The following is a 22,411-nucleotide window of genomic DNA, read 5'->3' as shown; positions in this document are numbered from 1 at the left end:
CAGCACAGTTTAAAAAAGCCTAAATGAGCTTTTAATTTAGCCTCTTAATCGCAGGCTATTCATATATAATGAGAATTTAGTTTCATGCATTTGTGAAAATTAATAGGTGTGGTAAGACAGAGTGATCCTACCATGAAATATGAGTGGCATCTCAGATTTGTATGGAACTGTACACAGGTGAGATTTAATGGCTGTCTTTGTTTCAGCAATTCAGGTTTTTATTTGTTATCTTTTCTTCCACAAATATGAAAGTTTCTTTTGCTACTTCAAGGTTTTGTTGGCTGTGTTTTTGTGGGGCAGTGTGGGGAAGAAAGCTGCAACTCAGTGCAGTGGAAATTAAGATGGCTCCATTAAGATAAAGCCATGTTTACTTGAACATCTCACTACAATAGCTACTTAACAAGGTTTCAGCACCCATTTTGTCATTATGTGGAATGCAGTTCATGTACTGAACTGAATGATAATATTTCCTCGTTATTAGGATAGGCCCTATAACCAGACAGCCACTGGCATGTCTGAACAAAGACACCCTCTTCTGCTGTGCTCTTCTTCCCCCCCCCAATCATGTGAATGCTCTTAAAGGATACAGATGACTTTGTATTACTTTCTTGTTTTCAGGCTTTTCATCAAAGAGCCAAGGATAATGACTAATTTATATCTGGTTCTGTTTTACATAACCCTAATTTTACTTGCAAAACAGGTATGTATTTAAAAAGCAATAGGTTAGTTCTTTTACTTGCAGCAAGTTGATTTAAATAAAATGCAAAAGTACTGTTCATTGAAATTGTGCGCTCAATTCGTATATATTTTTATCTTTAGTATTCTTGTACTCAGTTGTAGATAATGTACTTACTTGTACTTAGTTATAGATAATGCAAAAATTTTTACTGTGAAAGCGTGAAAACATTTTTATATATTTCAATAGTGTTTGCGTTACAGAAGCCAGAACTTTCAAATTCTTCCAGTTTGAATCTATCTGTATTTATATGTCAATATTCATCCTAAGTCAAGGCAGTAATTCAAGATAATCACCATACTGCTAAAATGTCATTTTGGTAAATACACCTGATGGTACCCAAGTGGCATTCATTCATACTAGCTGCTTCATATTTTTCTGACCTTCGTTCTCAAAGCACATTTTCCATAACCAGGCTCAAAAGGTTTTGAAGAAACTTTGTTGCTACTACACTTTTTGAATAAAATGACTAATATTTTTCAGTGAGATATTATATAGATTTAATTTATCACATTTGGTCCCTTTGCAGATTGACTATTACTGTCGGCTGGATTGTTTGTGGAAGAATAAGTTTAAAAAAGAACACGAACAGTTTGAAACAATGGAGAATGTTAACAGGCTTTTGCTGGAAAATGTACTTCCAGCACACGTTGCTGCCTATTTCATTGGTGACAAACGAAATGAGGTATGTTTAATTTCTGCTGTGTGAAGGACAGTAAACTGACTTCTATGACATAGAACATCATGCTAACAAGCACACAGAAGCCTATAAGGTTCTGCACTCCTTGCCTCTTGCCTGTATCCCAAGACCTTTGTAAACGCAAGAATCTGTTATCCAGATGGGCTCAAAGAGTTTGGCAAATATTTAAAAAGGATTTACTGCTTTCCAAAGACCGTATTTTAACAGAGAAGATAGGCTTTCTTTTCAATGAAGTTAGCTGAGGACCAGATAGTAGCTCCTCAGTAACAACCCCAGTGAGTAGTTCATCGATAATGAACTATTTTTTTTAAGACATCCATCTTATTCTGCCAGCATGTAATCAGAATAAATATTGCTGATTTCACAGCCATGGTAAGTGTCATAAGACTGGCACTGTCCAGAAGAGATGAGAATCTTTAAGATATGTGGATATCTCGGCTTTTCCTTAGGCAGATCAACTTTGTTAATGTTTCTGATAAAGTAAGAGATGCCCACTGTAAAGTACTGTAGTTGACTTCGTAGGAAAACTGTCATTTTTTTACTGGTTACAAACAATAATCAGTTTTGAATACTTGTGGTGGAAGGTGACTGCTGACAACATGTGAATATATTGTTTTCCTGTAGGACTGGTACCATCAATCTTACGACTGTGTCTGTGTCATGTTTGCATCGGTACCAGATTTTAAGGTGTTTTATACTGAATGTGATGTCAATAAAGAAGGCCTAGAATGCTTGCGGCTGTTAAATGAAATCATTGCTGATTTTGATGAGGTAATTAAGTTTCTGGCAAAAATGGAGACTGGATTACATATTTACTGCAAAATAAAATGTTTCACTAGATCTGTGAGCATTGGGGAGTGGGGGGAAAGGCTGGTATCCTGAACTGAGTTATTCTGTTGTTATTCTGAGTTCAGCCTCGCAATCTTGAAAGATATATTCCCATCCGATGGGGTTTTTCAATTGCATCATCTAATGCATTAGTAATTTGGTGTGAAAGTCCTGAATTTCAGTACTTTATTTCAGTATTTCAGTGCTTTATTTCTCCTATGAGCAGGTAGAGCAGAACTGTGAAACTAATCCTCAGTACTTCCTTATCTAACCTTCATGTGATCGATAGTATTCCTAGAGGTGTTTAATGCTTATTGTAGAGACTGAAATATGGTATTAAAGTCTCAGGTTTCTATTTTCCTTCTCTTCAAACAGCTCTTGTTAAAACCTAAATTTAGTGGTGTTGAAAAAATAAAAACCATTGGAAGCACTTACATGGCAGCAGCTGGTCTCAGTGTTACACCAGGCCAAGAGAACAACCAGGTACGTTGTCTCTGAAATCTGCCATCGATATTCTGTGTGTACGTAGGTGCGTTTCAAAGTAGCAGAATGCAATGTGATATAAAAGAGAAAGTACGTCACCATGAGTGACTTTCTGAAATATGGAAAAAGATGATAGAAGCATATTGTCTCCTGCGGAATTCACTACTTATCTCCTAGTTCCACTTTCTCCCTAAGCAAGTATTAAGTCTGTAACCCCAGCAATACTCTTTACATCTTTACTACAGATTCTAGTAGCTTAATATTTCTAGATGCATAACAGAATAGCTCTAATAACAGGGAAGTCAAAGAATGGCTGCCAAGGAAAAGGCCATCTCAGAACTGGACAGTAAGCTTTTGTGATACCTGAGAACTGGCACAAAAAGAGAACCCTCAAATGCCACGTTAGATCTGAATCTGAAACTGTTTGTGACCCAGAAGAATTAAAACCGATTTCTGTACGCAGGCTTACTTTTACTGTAGCAGGTTCGTGTATGACATTGGGATGCATGTATGTAAAATTAAATCCGGAATCCTGAAGGACAGACATAAATTCCTTATCAAATTTAATCATATCATTCTTGTCACCTCCTAGCCATTCCAGTTGAATTTATCATGGTTTTTTTTAAATCCATTTGGAATGTTTGTTGAACTGCGCAATTCTGCACAGCTTCACGGATGAGTGGACTTATCCTTATAGAAACGTACTTTATTCACTCACAGTACTGGTTTGGAATAGTAGCCTGGCACAGCCTTCTATGTTGTAATTTGATCATCAATATGTGATATGAATTGCATAGGATAAGGAAAGACAGCATGCTCACATTGGGATTATGGTGGAATATGGAATTGCCTTGATGAGTAAACTGGATGGCATCAATCGACATTCCTTTAACAATTTCCGCTTACGTATTGGTAAGTTGAGTTTATGAAGAACGTGAACTCTGCAGCTCAATAAAAATTAAAAATGAGGTAGGATGACTTAAATTGCTGAGGGCTGTGGAGCCCTTCTTAACCCTGAACACAGTATTTGGTTTCTTGTAAAATGCTGAACGGCTGAAGGTAGTGTTGCCTAGTCTGGCTTTTTAAATGTGCCAAGCTCCTTCACGGGTGGGCTTTTCTAACCTCTGGAGGGAGCAATACGAGGACTGCAGCTGGGTGAGTGTGGAAAAAATTACAGGTGCGGATGAAGAGGGAGGTACCCTGTTATTCACTGGTGACTAAAGACAACAGATTTGTCAAGGGAAAAATTTTGCTTTGGCATAAACTTTGCCCTAGTGCTTTCTTGGACTTCCCATTTTGTAACGAATGAGTCACTTCACATCTCCTGAGCCACCGTGCTAATATTTATAGAACAGTGGTAATACTGCTCGCTAGAAACGTGTTGCAAGGTTAAGTTTTGGGGTTTTTTTTCTCCCTGAAGCTCGTGACTTAGGGCTAATAAATGGTATCACATAACTTTCTACTTCAGTAATGACACGTGCTTCTGTTTATACTAAGGGATAAATCATGGCCCTGTGATTGCTGGTGTGATTGGTGCCCGGAAACCTCAGTATGATATTTGGGGCAACACTGTTAATGTTGCTAGCCGAATGGAGAGTACGGGGGAACTTGGGAAAATCCAGGTAAGCATATCAGCCTTGGAACATCCAAGAAATTATTTGATTGGTTATGAAATTTTTTAAAATGTGAATAAATCAGAAGAATTTCACGGGAGTTTCTAATTCTTTTCACACAAAGGTCACAGAAGAAACAAGTAAAATATTACAGGAGTTGGGATATTCATGTGAATGTAGGGGACTGATTAATGTCAAAGGCAAGGGAGAACTGAGGACTTACTTTGTTTGCACTGAGACTGCCAAATTCCAAGGTATGGGACTGAACTAAGGCTACAACGAAGTTAATCGAAATAGACTTAGAACTGCCTCCCTTCTGTGAAGACTTCGAACTTCCCTCCTTATGTGAAGGACTTTATTCTAAAAACATACTATTCCTATGTCTTCTACATCTCAAGAGAAAAGAATTTTTTTTTTTTTTTTTTGGAAGAAGTTCTGAAAAGTTCCTAGAAGACGTGTAACCACAAGTCTGAAGAAGAATACTTTTTCCTGAAATAATTTGAGGATTTTCCTGGAATTGCCGTGAAGCATCTTCAGTTAGTTCCTTTCCTTACCTGCACTGTGGGAGTCTCAACAGCTCCTGTAACAACGTATGTGGATGCACTGTCGAACTCATTACCACGTTAAAACATTCTGCTGCTTCATTCTTTGACACACACCTGCTTACAGTATTGCGTTTGTCACAGACATGCGAGATGATTCTCTGGGCCCTGCCTATCCTGCTTTTAATGCTAAGCAGACTTCACAGCAGAAGATGGCTGACTAATGGAAAGAGGAATGCGAGTAAACTCAAATATAACATGTTAATTGTGCTGACCTCCTTTGGGGAAGAAGAAAATTAATTGTGCAGCATCAGATCACTTTATTATCTTTGCCTCCGCCATAGTAGTACCTTGTATTATGCAAATGTTTTCATGACCAACAGCAGTTCAGAACTTTCATCTAATTCAGAGTGTTTACATTGTATTACATGTATTTAGGACCTGCATGCACGTTTTATAGTCACAAAAGAGACTGTCTTTAAGATTCTGGCTTTAAACTTCAAAAAATATACCCAATCTTGAGGAACACTGAGCATCCCCAGTTTATCCTGTGTGCTTGCTTAGGCAGGCTCTCATAACCCCTGGCAGGAATTCTGCATGCCGACTGCATTCTTGAGAGCACTCACGGAAGAAAAATAATCTGTTTTGCATTGTTTGGGAATTGAAGAACAGAACTAGTAAGATAGTGTTAGAAACAGTAGCAGATACTGTAGAAACAGAACCGCATCTGAGGTGGGGTTGGTTTTGGTTCTTTTCTGTCGTTTCTTCAGTTTGACTAGCTGCTGGCTGGTTTGTATACCTTTTAAAGGCAGTGCAGTTTATGAAACAAACTGGTTTTGAAGGTTACAAAAGGATGTATGGGAAAACGTATTCATAATGCAAATGTTTCAGCAGAGCCTCAATACCAAAAGTATGTTGCAGAGCATTAGTAAGATCACGGAAATTTGACTTGCTGTAAGTTGGTTTAGTTTGTAGTTTTTAAGTTGTTAATGGCTTTTGCTTATTTCTAAATTAGCATTTTTCTACTTATTGCAGTCACTTAACCTGTTTTCTGTTGGTGGAGATGATGGTATTCTGTAAGGCTAAGATCTTGTGCCCAATTATGTGTATTAACTAAGGCTGGATTCCCCCCCTCCCCGATAGCCCACATGTAGTACGACTGAAGAGCACAGCGCTTAACGAGTCCAACATCTGTTTTGTTGAGCCTTACTCTTCTACAAAGCAGCATTTACTAATATTTCTGGGTTTAATACTAAACCGTACTGGAAAAGTGTTTACCAAGCGGTCCTGTGCATCACTGCTGCTTTCTAATTACTGTGTAATTTCTTTGGAAGATGAAGTGACTATGTTTCAAGACAGGAACAAATCTTAACTCTTGTCCAACTGTGGATTACAAGTTGTGCTGAGAGCCTTTGTCAATTTGGTAGGTCAAAACTGTGTTTGTATAAGTCTCCAACAGAAAAAGGCACGTTAGAAAACCTTGGTTTGAGGTGGACTGCTGAAGAAGGAAGTTCCATACTTGGTGTCTCGTCAGTATAAGGTCAGTGTTGTAGTTAAATAAACTTTCAAACAGCTTCTGCTACTCTTGTATGTTGTGTATTTGTAGTCACAGATGGTCAGCAAATGTTTGTTTTGAGGTAGTTATTTATTGTTTTATAAGGACCATGCATGTGTCAAAGGCTCCTTCAGCAGTCTTTGATGTCACGTATTAGGTAAGGTGACCATTTGCCTCATGAATGTATTTTGAGAAGTGTGTTATGCCTATAGCTAGAGCTGGCTCTGAAGTGTTTCTGTTCACAGAACTAGTAGAATGTAGATGTAAGTTATCGATGAAAGAAAATTTGCTGTTTGTAACAGCATTTTGAAATGCTTTTGTTTACATTATATTGCCTGTCAGGCTGGTAACTTGCTTGGGTGTAAGTTCAACTTCACCTCACTTATGGAAGTGGTATGAAGAGCTGTGGCTCTCAAACTGGAAGACGTAGGGTTTTATTGCAGTTTCAGAAGGACCTTTATGCACTTGTGCCGCAATGAAAAGGAGGTGTATCTGAGGATGACTTTCTCATTAGCACTGGAACTGTATGATATAAGAGCGATACGCAACCACAGAAAAAGTCCAACTTTAGAAGCAACTGTATTCAAGTAACTGTTTCTCAGTCCCTTTGAGAGCGAACTGTGAAATGTAAGATTGAAGAAATAACCTTCTTAGAAAAATCTTCCTTACAGCATTATTGTTTTCTTGAACTGAAAAAATGGCACTGTATCTAGTCTGAAGAGCTAATAATGTCTTGAATTAGCAATCTATTTTAAAGAACAAACTCTTCTTTTTACCATTAAATAAAAAACTTCCTGAAACTTGTTTGCTTTTGCAATTATTTTGCTGAAGATTCCCATGAAAAGGAGGCAGACTTCCTATTTTGTAAGTAAGTGGAAAATACGTAGAGTGCCATACATGTTTTCCCCAGCTTAAAGAATAACTTCAGTGCTCAGTTTTCTGTCACCTGCATCCTTCTGCTGCCCTGTATGAACGGTAAGTGATGGGACACGTGGTACTGTAGAGTGACAGTGTACATTTGCCTGGCAGGGCTGTTGTGTATCTGGTCTTCTCCTGTAGCATGAAAATCACTTAAATATTAATGGAAAAATTCATTCCCTGGAGCAGTATTTCAGCTGCAATTACCTACAGCTGTGGAAAAAATTCTAGCAGTGGTTTTATTAAGAACTATTCTGGGACAACTGAAACTACTAAAGAAAAACCCAGGTTGACGGTTCAGCCTTTCCGGAATGAATTTTAAGAATTGTTAAACTTTAACAACAATTAAATAAACACTTCTGCAGCCATTTTTAGAGAGGAGTAAGGTAAACTCCTTTCCTGAGCTACGTCTTAGTTCAGTTCCATGCCCCTGTGTGCGTGAGCAGTTGCTACTCGGATGGAGCTGGAGCCCAAAGTTACACTGGGACCATGGGGTAAAAAGCAGCCCCATCTGACAATGCTTACTGCTGCCTGTGGTAGAGGAGATTTGCCCACATTCAAAGTCTCACGAAGATGATCTTTTGTTAATTAATCAGGCTATGTCAGTTTTATTTAAAAAGTTTATTTCTCATGATCATAGGAACTGCACGTTCAGATACTAACAATTTTTGCCCCAACCAGCTTCAGAGACAGCGTCTATACCTTGCTTTTAGAAACTTCTGGTTGAATCCCTGCACCATATTATTTTCACTTATGCTTTGACTTTTCCAGACACTTAATTTAGGAACACTTAAATGCTGCAGAGGAGCTTTAAAATAATACGGAATGCAAAAAGAATGATTTAGTGCATTTATGTAGCCAAGTAACTCTAAAACAAACCATTCAATTTCAAACGTCATCAGTCCCAAAATATAATAAAGAGAAGTAATTTAACACACAATATACACACGCCTGGTGAATGCACCTGAAGGAAGTTTTTCTGGTTCTTAAACAGAATCAAACAAACAGCTGTAAACTCAACCAAAGCTTCAGACTGTAACTGGACCACACTCATGTTCAGGGATGGTGATGGTCGTCTTGGGTTCCTGAAAGTCTGAAAGGTCACAACGGATACCAGGTCACTTAGCTTATATATGCTTTAAAGGAAAGACATGCCTACACTAGAGTCTTTCTGAAGTCAGCTGCTGTTTGTGCACATAGCCCTGAGCGAGCTGTATGTTCTGTAACAGCCCAAGAAAATGCTGTGTTTCAGCTACGGAGCCCCTCTTGTACAGTGCTATAAAAAAGAAATTGCTCAGTAATTTTGAAATTGAGATTTCTTGAGCAGTTTCCTTGAAAAGGTAAATTCCTGAAGTAATCCCGCTCCTTTCATTAAATAACATCGTAACTGAAATTTTTTGTAAGCCACAGACTGAGTACATTTGTTGTGTGAATTACGTTTCTTGGAAGGACATTCTTACCTGCCTTAAAAATTGGGGGTGAACACAAACTCTGGGTATCCTTTTACAGTTTATGTATGTGCCATAATGGGGAGATGATCTGGTTCTGGCACGTAGGTTTTCCACTGACCAGACTCCTTAATCCAGCAAAACCAGTAGTTACTTTTGGCTGGATGGGAGAGTTGAACTGATGCTGTCAACTTACAAAGCACTACAGCTGGCCAAACTAAGCAAAAGGCATGAATGCACAGCTGAAAGCCGGGAGATGGAGGAAGCGTGATGTCCTCAGAATTTTAACTCTTCTAACTTCACACTAAACAGAAAAACTAAAATTGAATGGACTGCCAAGCATTAAAATTTGGCAATGCTATAAGCTGAATAGTAAAATAACTATTTTATGTAGTTGAACCAAAGTTCCATACATCCAAAAGATTAATTCTGGACTGAAACCAAACACAGCAACTTTCCATGAGAAACAAATTTTTAAAAAGGGGAGAAGAACTGCAGGTTGGAACTAAGTTACTGCAAGTTCTACCACAAGCCAGTCTAATGATTTGCAGATGCGGTTTTTTAGTTGAACAAATGCTACAATACATCTTTGCATACTCACCCTCTGTCAAATCTACCCAGCTGTCTTCTGCATCAGGTAAAGGAACAGAGATTCCCATTGCTTTCCGGATTCCGTATGTACTAACAATATCCCCTGGAGTCACTTGTTGTGCAAGTTCTTTCAGGTTATTGGTCACTCTCTCAGCTAGAAAAGGTAAGTGGATGTATTTAGATGCTACATATAGATACAAAATGGCTGACATGAGCCCTTCACCCTGTGAACAGTTGTTAAATAATGTTTCTGCAACGTTTTGTTGCCCTGTGTGCAATCACGCAAGGGAGACTGGGACCTACCAAAGAGATGGCTAAGAAGAACAGGAGTGAAATGGCTGCTGCCATCCAGAAACACTGAAAGTTAACGAGGAAGCTAGCGATGCTTGGGTCACAGTAACACAGCAGCTGGAAGAGGAGCAGCGGTACCACACAGCAGTTGTGGTTTTAGTTTTGCATCGGAACTAGGGAGACTGTTGTTCTTGCTATGAATGTGGTTTTCCTTCAGGAAGGAAGCTGTACGCACTTAGACTTTTTAAGAAAGGTAAACGAGATCAAATACCACGTCTACTGGTATCACACAACTATAATACTACTGATACAATGTCTATAATACAACTTAGTAGTATTTCTTCAGTAATGGGGGTTTTATCTTATCACAGCAAGGTGGTTCATTTAGACCACATATGCTGTAGTTGGTACTGCAGAAGTTCGTTTTTCTTGCAAAAGAGACAGGCTCTGCACACAGTCCTATCTTGGGAGGTTGCCATTATCACAGGCTGTGCGACCTGCGAGACGAGAAGCTTTGCTCAAATAATTAAAGAATGACTGGTATTAATTGGTATAATAAGATAGACTGTTAACTAGATCAAACCTGGAAGAAAGCTAGCCTTACAATAAGAATGTCGTAGCACATAAGCAACCCCTGTTCAAAGACACTGTAAAAATAGTGGAATGAGTTAGAGGTGCTGGGCCATCGTCTGCCCCATGGCATAGGGAAAGCTCCTAATCAGTTCTAGGGAAGTTTATTAGTAAGAAGAAATACTTGTAATTACTGTTCAGAACTTTCATCTGGCTTTACACACAAAAAAATTTATCTTCTAGGCCTACAAGGGCACGTATTCTGCACTGTAACTCCTAAACCTTTGTCTGTCTTGGAGTTGATACAAGTTGGGACTTGTTCAGTCTGCAGCAATGATCCAAAAAAGTGTATTTACCCAAGTGCATCTCTCTGTAAGATGGACCCAGAAGACAAATCATATTAGGGGGTGGTTTTGTACTTAGTCGCTCATTTTGAGCATCTTGGAGTTCTTTCAGCAGTTTCGTTGTTTCATCAAGTTTCCTCTGGAAGATTTCAGCCTCTGTTTAATGAAAAAAAGAAAGTCCTAACTAGTAAGGGAGTGTATTGACTGACTTTACGACATAAAATAGGGTCAGGCTGACTATGCGAAGGGACTGAGAAACCGAACAGTTACAGATATATCAGAAGTGCAAGCACCAAGAAAACTCACCTTCGGAATCAAACTCTTCTATAGGCATGCCAAAGTTTGTAACTGCTTTTAGTGCTGTAAGTCTGTCGTTATTAGCAGAGTCCAACCTGGCAGCAATATCAATTTCTGTAATCTAAAAAAAAAAAAAAGGCAGTAAGTAATAACTGAGATAATATTTAGGTTAGCCTGGAAACAACAACATTCTTTGGGGAAAAAATTAGCCTACAAAAAAGTGAAAAAGATAGAGGGAGAGCTGAAAAGACACCCTGTGAAACTTACTGTTCTACAGTTACTCGGTTTACCATTCTATTTCATGCTCAAATAGAAAATGGCATCTGCCAAAAACACTGGGGGCATTTACAAACAATGTAGTTAACTTACGTTCAGCATCACAATCAAAATAAATCCTTGAGCTCACCTAGACCAGAGTTTAGGCCAAAATTCAAGGCCAAATCTGAGGCAGTTTTCTAACTGCAGGGTTAGACAGTTTGGTTAGAGTAGTTAATTCATATAGAAAAACTTTACCTTTACATCTTTCGTTGCATCGCTTCTTTCATGTGGGCCTTCAGCTTCCTCCAACGGCTAAAGAGAGACAGGATTTTTAAAGGTATTAAAAGTAATCTTTAGGTTCAGAGTAAAACCTTACAAAATTCAGTATTTTTATAAAGTGAGGTAAATACACAATGTCACAATGATCTTTCTCTGTAAACCAAGTTACAAAAGTAGCCTTTTTTTAGAGGGCTTTCTTCAGATATTAATGTCCACTAAAATACATTTTTACAGCACATATTTTATCGCTCTTTGCAAAGTCCACATGCTTTTCCCCAGTGATGTCACATCAGAGATTATTTACGGGGTGGCAGGAAGAAGAGGCAGGCTGCTTACTAGAGGCTGAAATGGTTTCTGTTTCTGTACGTAACTGTATTTCTCTTTAATACTTGCTACAGTAGTGGTTGAACCCTGTGAGTCAGTGTCACTATTGGGTATTAGAAAAGAGCTAAACTAGGAATGCTAAGCAAAGGTTGATCTTTGATCCATGAACTATGTCTAGTATTAATTTAGCTAATATTTGACCCATTAGTAAAAGCCTATGATCTGTTTATTTCAGATAGTAGTTTACACAGATGTGAAACTCTAATCAAGACTTTTAGTTAACAACTGTCCTGTACAGATTCTCAACTAATTCTTGGATTGTCAAATCAGCCCCTTTGATTCCTGTCACATTTGGTGTGTACAGGTATGGAAATCTCCTAAGAATTTGAAGAGTAGCTGTTTAGTATTTTTACATAGTACATAAATTTGAGTTTAAAAGCACTGCAGCCAAGTAAAGGGAAAAACTAGTTACTAATTTTCCTGAACTAAACTGTGGCTGCTAAGAACATGATAAACTTTTCATGTGAACAAGAAAGCCTGTCCATAATCGCCTCATTTCTAAAAAAACTGCTAATTGATATTTTCTTACTAAATGGAACAGGAGCTAGTGCTAATGGGAGTGGGAGAGTAGACAGGGAAAGAATGTGTAACTCTGTCTCTATCTACAATATTTTGTTAACTTTCAGGTTTTACTAATGAACAAGTCAGAATAACCCCTTTCCAGAAAATCCATCCACCAGAGACAAAGATCAAGCTTCACTTTCACATTTTAGCAATTAAAAGGGAGCCCATCAATGGGATCAGCATTGCCTTTCTCTAGCTTTATAGGTTGTGTGCTAAATCCAAAGACCAGACAGTTCACAAATCTGCTCTTACCGTTTCTAGTTCTCTAAGAGCTCTAGAATGTCCTCCTTTAGTTAGAACATCCAGCAAACTATCGGCCATTAAGAAGGGATAATCTTGTGATCTCATCAAAAAATCGTGAATACTGAAAGCTCAAAAGATAATTACGGTGACTACTTTCATACCAAACATTCAGTGGAAAAAAAGTTACTTACAAGTCAAACGAGTATGTACAGCATAGAAAACACAGAAAGTAGCACAGAATTTGATCTAAACGGCTTGCTTCAGTTTAACTACCCATGCCCTTTGTAGCTGAGGAACCTACTCGTATTCCTAATAAAAACTGGAAAACGAGGAAGAGTATACCACCTCAGGCAGCTGCATCAAACAAAGCAAACTTGCACAGGCACTTGCCATTTGCACTGTGCTTAAGTATTCTCACGTTTAATATGAATTTATACCACTGTATATCCTATTTTTGAGATTCTCGTAGAACAAAAGGACTTAACTCTCAAGTTTTTATAATGAAGAAGAATAGAAACAATGAGAATTAATTATTATTACTGTAGTAAATAGTATGAAAACTAAGCAGTACACACACTATTTAAGAATGAAATTAGGAATTGCTATCTCTGGACTCAGCTCTCCTGCTATGACCATAGGAGTTTGGTCAGTATTTGACATTAACAAAGATGCATCTCACTCAAGGCAGTAATTAAGTTCATTAATGTTAAAACAAGCCAGTTTGGATAAACAGTTGTACCACTCAGCATTCTTCTGGCTTTGAACATGAGTCCTTCAGAGGACCTAATGCTACTTAGACTTTAGACTGTATGTTCCTATGTTTTAGTAGCATCAAAATCCTTCAACCTTGACTAATTTCACTTTACAGGCAAATTCTCTATTAAAGTATTTGTTTCTTAAAATGAACAAACAAAACCCAGTAGGCCATAAAGACAAGTGACATCATTCAACAGCAAAGACACAGCCCATACTGCAGAGTTGCCCATAACCGCTTCTGTACATGGAAGCAGTCATACGCATCCTAGTTGTTTGATTACCTGAAAGATCCTTGATTAGAGTCTTCCCCATATGTTGAATAGATTAAGTCAGAATCTTCTTTGCTTATGTTGGCAAATGTAGAATCATACGTTGGAGCATAGGAACTATAGGGTCCATAATTCAGGTATGTCACTAGTGAGTAACAACAGTACTAATTACTAACTCTGATATGCATGTATCAGATAAAAATGAGAAGGGGTTGTAAAACAATCCCAAAAAAGAAACTTTTAGGAACATATTTCTTATGGTGAAAACAAACTTTCACAGAATACCATCTGTTCACACTATAACACCTACAACAAATCCACTTTTATTTACAAATGTTTCATTAACGATACTGTAAAGCCTTAACACAGTATGAAAATCCAGTCTGGTGCCGGTAACAGGTTCTCAGGCTCCCCACTACGCCCTTTCAAAGCTAGCAAAAACCTTTATCTATCTGGTATAGTTCCTCTTCTCAGTATAGATAAACATTTTATTAAATACGCCTCCCTTTTTGTATGTGTAAATTAAGCTAGACTTTGGTGATGTGCTGTTTAGTTATGGGACATACACACAATAATGTACTTTGTTTTTTTTAATTATAAACTTAGTGCTGAATTATTTGTTTTAGTAATGAGATCAACATATTTTGTTTCTCTAAGGAGGATTTATATATTTTTTTAAGAAGTCAGAACTTGCCTGGAGTAACCTTGTTTCTTTTATCTTCTTTGAACCCTTGTAATGTATTAACTCCGGACTGAAGTCTTCCTGCTGTCATACCCAACTTTACAGGGCAGTAACCTGGTTCTACAAGATGATATATCAGAATACAGAAATAACGAAGCCATAGTTAAGTGATGTAGGAAGATGTCCAAACTCATTTAATACTCATAGCCAGAAACTTCAGCATAAACACGATACAACTCGAAGTGTGTTTTCCTCTCCAAACGCTTCATTCTGAAGACTGTGTGTAGTCTTAAACATGAATACAGATCAAATAAATGGTAATACTAGTTAAGTATAGAAGATGTAACCTAACGGTTAAGTTTTCACTATCAGTCTTCCTCCTTCCTGTCCTTCCCCCACAGAGGCTGCAATATTAAAGAGAATCTGATTCTTAACCTGAAAGACCACACTTTATTTATTCTTCCTGATGGTTCCTGCTGCACAAGTAGGGGGAAGGGAGAGGCCAAGTCTTCAGCTTGGTTTCTGTCCATTCGACCCCTAGTCAGTTCAGCTCCGTAATGAGCTGGCAGTTAAATAGTCAAGCACCTGCACTGTTTTAGCTAGTGGCACTACACAGATGGCACTGACATGACAAAATGATTTGGGACCCAGACAGCTCCCAGTGCCCAATTCTGGAACATCTGTGACCTTTTGGGTCAGCAGACACTGCACTCTATACCAGGGCCAGTCTTAAGGGGATTCCAGGAATTAAATGTGCCCAAGCATATAGCAGGTAGTCTCTTCTCAAATGGCAAAAGCTTCCTCTTGCAGCTCTCACGAACAGCTGATGTGAAAAGGAGAAAAACCAGCCACAGAGGGCTCCCTCCAGCTGCTTTTAACAACAGCCACAATTGGCCCCCATCTATGTACTCCATCAGCTGCAGCTTTTAAAATCCAGATCTTTATCAGACTGCCAAGAAGCATTCGGTTCTTGGCCAGCATTTGCTGATCTGGCCCAGCAAAAAAGCAGCAGACCAGGTAGGTTATTTTATTTATTTTACTTATTACCTGAAGCATGCCAACTTACCTCCTGCAGTAAGGTCAACTGGATTAAGAAGGCCTAGAGTTGTTGTGCCATCTGGTTTTCTTCTTTCAAATTCACACTGAAATAAAATCAGTGTAAATTTTAATTTACATATTTGTTGAAATTTCATAGTCCTTAAACTAATAAAAACATCTAATAGAAACTGTCTTATCTGTAGGAATCAGAAAGGGATTTGGAAAGATCAGACTCGGAAGTGCTGCTCCAACTTTTTTTATTTTCACTGGTTAACTTTATTATTGGTATAGGCACAAGGAATTAAGAAATTATGATAAAGATGAACAATTTTGCAGAGGCTAAGAGATAAAATACCACTTCATGTAGAAAATTAAATGGGCCCAGTATTACCAAACTGGGTTCCTTCTGTAACATTAATAACCTTTGATCAGATAGGTATGTGGCTGTTTCCAAACTACGTGGGTTTTTTGCAGGTCAGATTTGAGATATTTTCACGAGGTTCCTACTATTTGTCCTTTTTGACTACTTTAGCTAAAATTTCTGAAAATTTAAGCTGAACTTGCTCTGCTGATGACGTTCATGCATTCAACTGACAGGCCTTTTTTCTTAACGATGTTACACAGATGATCACTCGCAGGTAAAATGGAGTAAACTGTAGTAAAAGCATACCTCAAATTTTCAACTGACGTAAGATGCTAAGGAAGTCTGGTTTATGAAAAAGTAAAAGGAGTTACCAGATACACAAAAATTTACCTGGCTGTTTGCAAGTCGTCTCGTTAACTTTCCTCCAGATTCCCTAACAATACGATCAATCTGCTCCTGTTCCCTTTCCAAGCTATTGTTTCGGAATTTGTCTTCAAGTAGATCTTTGTCCTTCCTGTGAATAAAACCCACGCAACTTAGTTACTAGCTTTAACAGATAGATTTAACAGACACCAATTGGCTAAATATCACAAAAGGATACAGTTTGTGCCAACTGTGCAAATTGTTTTTATAGACTAAATAACTAACAAAAAAGCACGATTTAAGAATGCTTTTTTTATGCTAGTAACTGTAAAGGCCTCTCTGTTTAGCTTACTTCAGCCATGCTGATGTCCTAGTTTACCACGTTGCCAGATTCTATGTCATCGCTCCCATAAAACTAACAAGATATTCTGGGTAAAATAAAATATTAGATATTCTCAATTTTAGTATCTGTATTTTCAAATCTATGAAAATAAAGTCACTAGTATTTAAAAATATTGAAAGGGGTATATCTAGGTACTAAAAGATATTTCAGGAAGTATATGCTCTGTAGCTATGCATTTACATGTTTCAAATACAACTACTACACCAAAAAAAAAGGTACTTGAAATTGGCTGTGTAGCTATTTGTGTTTAAACACCAAAGTGTTTAAAAGGTCATGTTTGCAAGTTTTCCCCAAAACAATATTGCTTATGTGAAATAGACACTAAAATAGAAAATAACTGAAGGAATGGACTTGATGAGCAGTACAGGGCACATAAAAAAATGATGGTATCATAGAAGATTCTAAACTATTTTTGGTCTGAGGAGACTTTATATAAAAGTTGCTGCCTTGAGATGAAGTAGTCTTAATGTACATGCAGTACCAGAAAGCAAGCAGCCCATATCCACTGGTCCCTAAAAGTCATCTTGTTTCAGTAGCATTTAAAGGATATATCCTGTAATTGTTATTGAGAGAATACTTCACTTTTTGTGTTCTTTGCTAGGTGTTTTGAATGCTTTGGTGTCACCATCCACAGTTTCTCCTTTGTCTTTCCCAGGACCATTTTCATCTTCCACAGTTTGCTGCAGTTCCATCTTGTCTTTCTGTTTCCTTGTCTTCTGCAGGTCAGCCATGAATTCTATACTTTGTTTCAGGCTCTGAATTCTCTCCTAAAAGGAAACACCGAATTCTTTTATTTGCTACTTCAATAAATAGTAAATTTCTTAACCTACTCATATTATTATTATTACTCAACTTATTTCGGTTCTTTCTTTCTTATACTAGCAAGTATAAAGGCAGTTTAGAAAAACGAACATTAAATGCAAATATTTCTTCAATAACTGATCTGGTAGCAGTACTAAAGCATGCACATTAAAACAAAGTACTATTTAAATTCTAATATGCAAGCATTTGACAAATATTAAGCAAGTTTTTATTAATTTTCATGAGATCTCTGTAAGAAGAGTGGAATGAAAGAGGGGTCAAAAAGGAAGACGCATATTTTTTATGATTTTGTTTTATATTCTCTATTACCTGACTAAGTATCTTCATCCCTGAGTGCAGCAGTTTTTTTGCAGCTTTGTAGTAAATGGTGTCTGGTTTGTTGTAAATCATTGCATTAGTACACATCAGTTTGAAGTTATCCTGTGCAGACATTAATAATTTTGGAATGAAAGTTAAAATTTTAAATTATACTTTATTAAAATCGTTCTGCAACTGCAGTGTCTTGAGCTTTAGGGAAAAAGAACTTCAAAGAACATTTTTAATTAATGAATTTAAGAAATTAAAAATTTAAGCAGAAATAAGCATGTAAATTAAAGTCTCCAAACTAGCACCCCAATAAACATCCTGAAAGTATTCTTACGTATTCGCTATTGTTTGTAGTTTTTAAAGTTTTAATGGAAGTTGTCTTAGCTAAAATGACCAACTTCCCTGACCAATCAGCAGTCACCAAAAGAAAAACCAAGTGAAGCAACCTAAAAAGAGACAATAAAGCTAACTTGAAAACCAGAAAAGCTGCAATTCAAAGTTGAAACATTATAAGGAATATGCCAAAGTTCCAGTTACAACAAAGAAAAGAAATGTATGCTAGTTTGAAGGTCATTTCTTCAATGACTGAGCTAGAAACTTAACTTCTATGCTCATTGTGATAAAACATACCTACCTGTAGAGGTTCTGCATTCTCAGCTATTTACAAAGACAAAAAGTTAAAATGAAAAACTAACCAGAAGCAGCTGAAACAACAGGGAATATTCTTCTTAAGTTTTGGAGCATGTAAAGAAGAATGTGCAAGAAAATACACCCCATACTATTAACTAACATTTGCCTGAGTTCAACTGTTAATGACAAATTACACTTCTCAGGTCCTCATCTAGCCTGGTACTTCTGCTGAAGAAAACAAAACAAAACAAGCCCCCTCAACCTCGAAAAGCTTTAGGGGCCTTCAAAACAGGCCCTCAAATCCATGAAAAACACTACAGCACAGGGTTAAGCAGTTGCTGCCAACAGGACTGAGCTCCTCTTGCCTTCACTAGCTGTGGATCTACATGACTAGATAAGCCTGGCTAGCACAGAGGTGACAGGAGGCAAATTACGAAGTTGTAGCAGGCAGACAAGCCAATAAATTCACCAGACTCCTTGTTTTTTGAGAGGCAATACATTCAAAAAAAGAGAGCAGTCTGACAGAAATGCTAACATTTTCATTCTTAAGTAAAGATCTAAAATGACATGCTGAAGGACAAACTGACAGGTTCTATTTAAACCTGCATAAAAACTGAAACCATCCACAACTTTTTGAGATGGAAATTTACAAACTGGCAGTGTTTTCTTTTTCACTTCCAGAACGTATTTGCTCACAAAAATTCAACAAGAAACATTTCTTCAGGCAGAAGTACTGGTTTTTGGCATCTTCATATTCTCATAATATACCAGAGTTCAAGTCAATTGAGCATAGTATGTAGTCAAAATAAAATTTACAGAATTACCTTTAATTCTTCTATGGACTGGTACCCATTGTTCTTGATCTTCTCTTTCATGGTACTAAAATCCATTGGGTTTTTAATGATCATGGAATAGCCAGGGGCAATAAAGTCAGTCACAGGAAATGAAAAGAATGAACTTGGATCTTTTCTGTTAGGAAAAGACAGGTTTTTATGTTTCAACTTACAAAAAAGAACATACTGATCTTGGAATTAAGTAGAAAGGAAAGGACTAAGCTGAAAAGGAATCAAAATCATAAAGCTAGAAATGGCTTGTGACAGTATAACCCTTTACTTTTGAAGGTTGAAAAGATCCCATATGCAAACCCATATACCAAAAATGTATAAACATATTTTAGAAGTTAGTTCTACATTTTGGTAACTACCTGTGTTCCCAATAAGACTAAAAAAACAGCTTTTTTTTAGGTTTTGGCATTTGAGAAGTGTTTTAATAACAAACTCACTGAAAAATAAAGGGAACAAATGTCCTAAGAATGTACACTTGTCAATCATCACCTGCTCTGAAATTAACAGAGGGGAAAGCTTATTGCTAGAAGTTGTGATAGAATTTGTGCATTTATGATTATGTTAATTTTCAGGTTATGTAATCTTAGTAGTTTTTTTCTGTTAAAATTTCCTGAGACGTTCGGTGATTGCTGACCTACATTGATGTTCCTGGGTGCTTCTAATAGCATTAAAATCAAATACAGTTGTCCGGTATTTTCTCCTTAAGATCAGGCTTAGTTGATAAGCCGGCAAGAATCTCTCCTCCAGAACCACTGTTTTTTTCACTTTTCACTAAACTCTGTAGCATGAGACTCGCCTCCTGTGCCAGTGTTGATACTACACACACTGGTGAAACCCTTGGCATTGCAGGCCTTTTTCCTGAGGCTTGCTTATGACTTACGGGTTTCTACTCCAAGTTGCTGCAGAACAGCGAAAAGCACTTTGCTATACATACTGCAGAAGCACACAGTGCAGATATTCTGCAACATCTTGCAGGTGGAACACTTGCACAATGGCTTCAAATTGAGACAGGATTCAAAACCAGAGATGGCTGCTTCTTTCTGTGTGCATGGAAAGGTAGACAAAACAAGCACATGCACTTTTTGATAGCTGGTTGGTAGTTTCTTGAAACTGACACCAAGATCTCAAAAATTTAAAGTTAAGAAAAGACTCTCAAAGTTTCAAGCTTAATCTGGTGAGACAGGTAAAGGGAAAGATCTTTCAACCACTCTTGTACAAAACATACAGATATTCTTAAAGTCAAGAAAGGGTATCTTAAACCACAGACTACTTGAAAGAACAGCAAATTCACAAACTTGATTGTTTTATTCAAAGGACATTTGGTTAATAAGACAGTAAGAGGACGTGGTTTAAGTTTTCAAGTGCATACTTCCTTTTTATAGTAAATAATGCTAAAAATAGGAGAAATCAAGGTAAGAGAAGCTTTGGCAAGTTTATTCCAAATTCTTGGGCCTCTCTGAAAAAAAGTTCTTAAAAAAAGTGGAAAACTGTCCTATTTTTTGAAGTTTTTTTAAAAGTACTTTAAACCTGAAACTGGAGGTGTTTACAAGAAGCCTAAGCTGTGGAAAAGTGAGAAGTATGCGTTCTTAATAAAATAGTCCTGTTAGGAATATATTTAGCAATAATATTTTCACTCAGCTTTTTATATGCCTCTTCCCTTAATGTACGTTATTTTAATTTCATAGAGCTGAAAGCCTGTAGCACAGACATTTACCTCTGCAGCTGCCTCATGAGTTGATTCAGAGCTTCCTGAAGTGGTGTCTGTTCCACCTCTAGACCAAAAAGAAGTGGAGGGAGAAAGGGTGTGAGACAGAACTGACTGCAAAAGGTACTCAACTTCCAAGATACTAGAAATCAACTAAACAAAACCGATGCAACTTGAGAATTCATCACAAATGAAAAGAATACAGTGGCAAAACCCACAACATATATAGGGCATCTACTTTTCTCATTGGCTTTGCTTAATATTCTGCTCACTCTGACATAGGTAGCAGGTACCATTCTGCAAAGGAAGTATAGAGTAACATAATGCAAATTTTTGTATGAGATGGGGAAAAACACTGAGATTGGCAAAAAATGCTAAGTCACTTGCTCTAGAAACAACGAACAATAAAATGTGAGTCAATTAAAGAAAACTGGAATTAGCAAAATAAATTTATTTTTCTTTTTTCTACCTTCCTGTTTTGATAAAGTACTGGTCAGTGGTTTCTCTGGTGGCAATTCCAACCTGACGGGGGTCTGACATTTCATTTCCTGTTCTCCCTCACTGTCTGCATGGTCTCGATCTCGCTTCTTTTTATCCTCCTAGAAAGAGAAAGATTTCTATAGAAACTTATAAGAACCTGCAAACCAAGCATTATTACCGTACATAATGCTCTCTGCATTTTTCAAAACAACCTCACATTGTTTAAAAAATAGTAATAGTTTGAAAGTCTTCAAAGGCCTTGTATTCTTTATGTACTGTCCCCATCTGCTGGACAATAAGGTAATTCAGCTATACAATGCAATGTATCACACAATTATTTTTAAAATGTGACAGGCAGCCACAGCATGACAGGAACAACTCTGCACATTCTTTGCACAGAGAACTGTCTCCAGTGAAGCCTGTATGATTTTTGAAGGTTTTCGAAAAACTAGTAAGAAACAGTAAATTTAAAGTTAGATGTACCTATAATGTTTCAAATAGATGTGTTATAATTTCTTATCATTTTAAGAACCCCAAGAGGGAGATAAATTATTTTTTCCTTCTTAATGAAAAACTTGTAAAGTCTTTATTCTGTTTTATATAAATGATTTAGACACAGAACTTTCCCCCTCTTTTTAATTTTCTGTGTTCTTATACTTGCCAGTATTTTTTGAAAGATGAGAAATTTCAGAAACTCATCTTTTTCTAATAAAAGTACCTGGAGACAAGGAATCGCCAAAACTAATATGTTTGAACGTATTCCAATTTAAGGATACAAGTTACAGTTGTATCTGCTCACCTTCTGAAGTGAAGACTAGAGAAATTCGAAGCATTTCTTTTTTGCCAAAATACACCAGCATCAATACATACCTTAACTTTTCTCTTTCTTTTCTCCTTTTCTTCTCCAGGAACTTGTTTTTCTCCTTTCTTTCTCTTTTTCCTTTTTCTGTCCTTGTGTTTTTCATGTTCGGATTTGTCTTCGTATAGGCTCGAATCAAGCCCCGCATTCCCAGTAGACAGTTCAGCAACTTCACTTCCTCCAACTTTCAGCACCAGCTTCAGTGGCTTTTCTACATAGTCTTACAACAGCAGAGAAACAAGCCG

The 22,411-nt window shown here is 37.2% G+C and overlaps 2 protein-coding genes across 2 annotated transcripts in view; one reads left to right on the top strand and one right to left on the bottom strand.

The window, feature by feature from the left end:
• The window catches only part of ADCY7 (adenylate cyclase 7), a 31,551-nt gene extending 26,920 nt beyond the window's left edge, over positions 1–4,631 (top strand). Inside the window, exons 19-25 of the mRNA XM_010282638.1 lie at positions 619–700; positions 1,266–1,421; positions 2,061–2,207; positions 2,640–2,747; positions 3,545–3,659; positions 4,245–4,369; positions 4,485–4,631. Coding sequence (XP_010280940.1) covers positions 619–700; positions 1,266–1,421; positions 2,061–2,207; positions 2,640–2,747; positions 3,545–3,659; positions 4,245–4,369; positions 4,485–4,631 — 880 coding nt within the window. The remainder of the gene's footprint in view (positions 1–618; positions 701–1,265; positions 1,422–2,060; positions 2,208–2,639; positions 2,748–3,544; positions 3,660–4,244; positions 4,370–4,484) is intronic.
• Positions 4,632–8,275: 3,644 nt separating this feature from the next.
• BRD7 (bromodomain containing 7) lies at positions 8,276–22,387 on the bottom strand (the record flags this gene model as incomplete). Its single annotated transcript, XM_010282627.1, has 16 exons — positions 8,276–8,468; positions 9,425–9,568; positions 10,632–10,775; positions 10,926–11,037; positions 11,436–11,486; positions 12,654–12,765; positions 13,682–13,814; positions 14,364–14,471; positions 15,418–15,493; positions 16,144–16,267; positions 17,102–17,286; positions 17,651–17,761; positions 19,102–19,246; positions 20,837–20,894; positions 21,297–21,426; positions 22,178–22,387. Coding segments are annotated over 16 exons (1,908 nt in total), but the record flags the coding sequence as incomplete, so codon positions are not given.
• Positions 22,388–22,411: the final 24 nt, after the last annotated feature.

This window comes from Phaethon lepturus, unplaced genomic scaffold (genome assembly GCF_000687285.1).
Source record: "Phaethon lepturus isolate BGI_N335 unplaced genomic scaffold, ASM68728v1 scaffold6670, whole genome shotgun sequence".
NCBI lineage: Eukaryota > Metazoa > Chordata > Aves > Phaethontiformes > Phaethontidae > Phaethon > Phaethon lepturus.
This window is presented reverse-complemented; position numbering and strand designations above follow the sequence as displayed.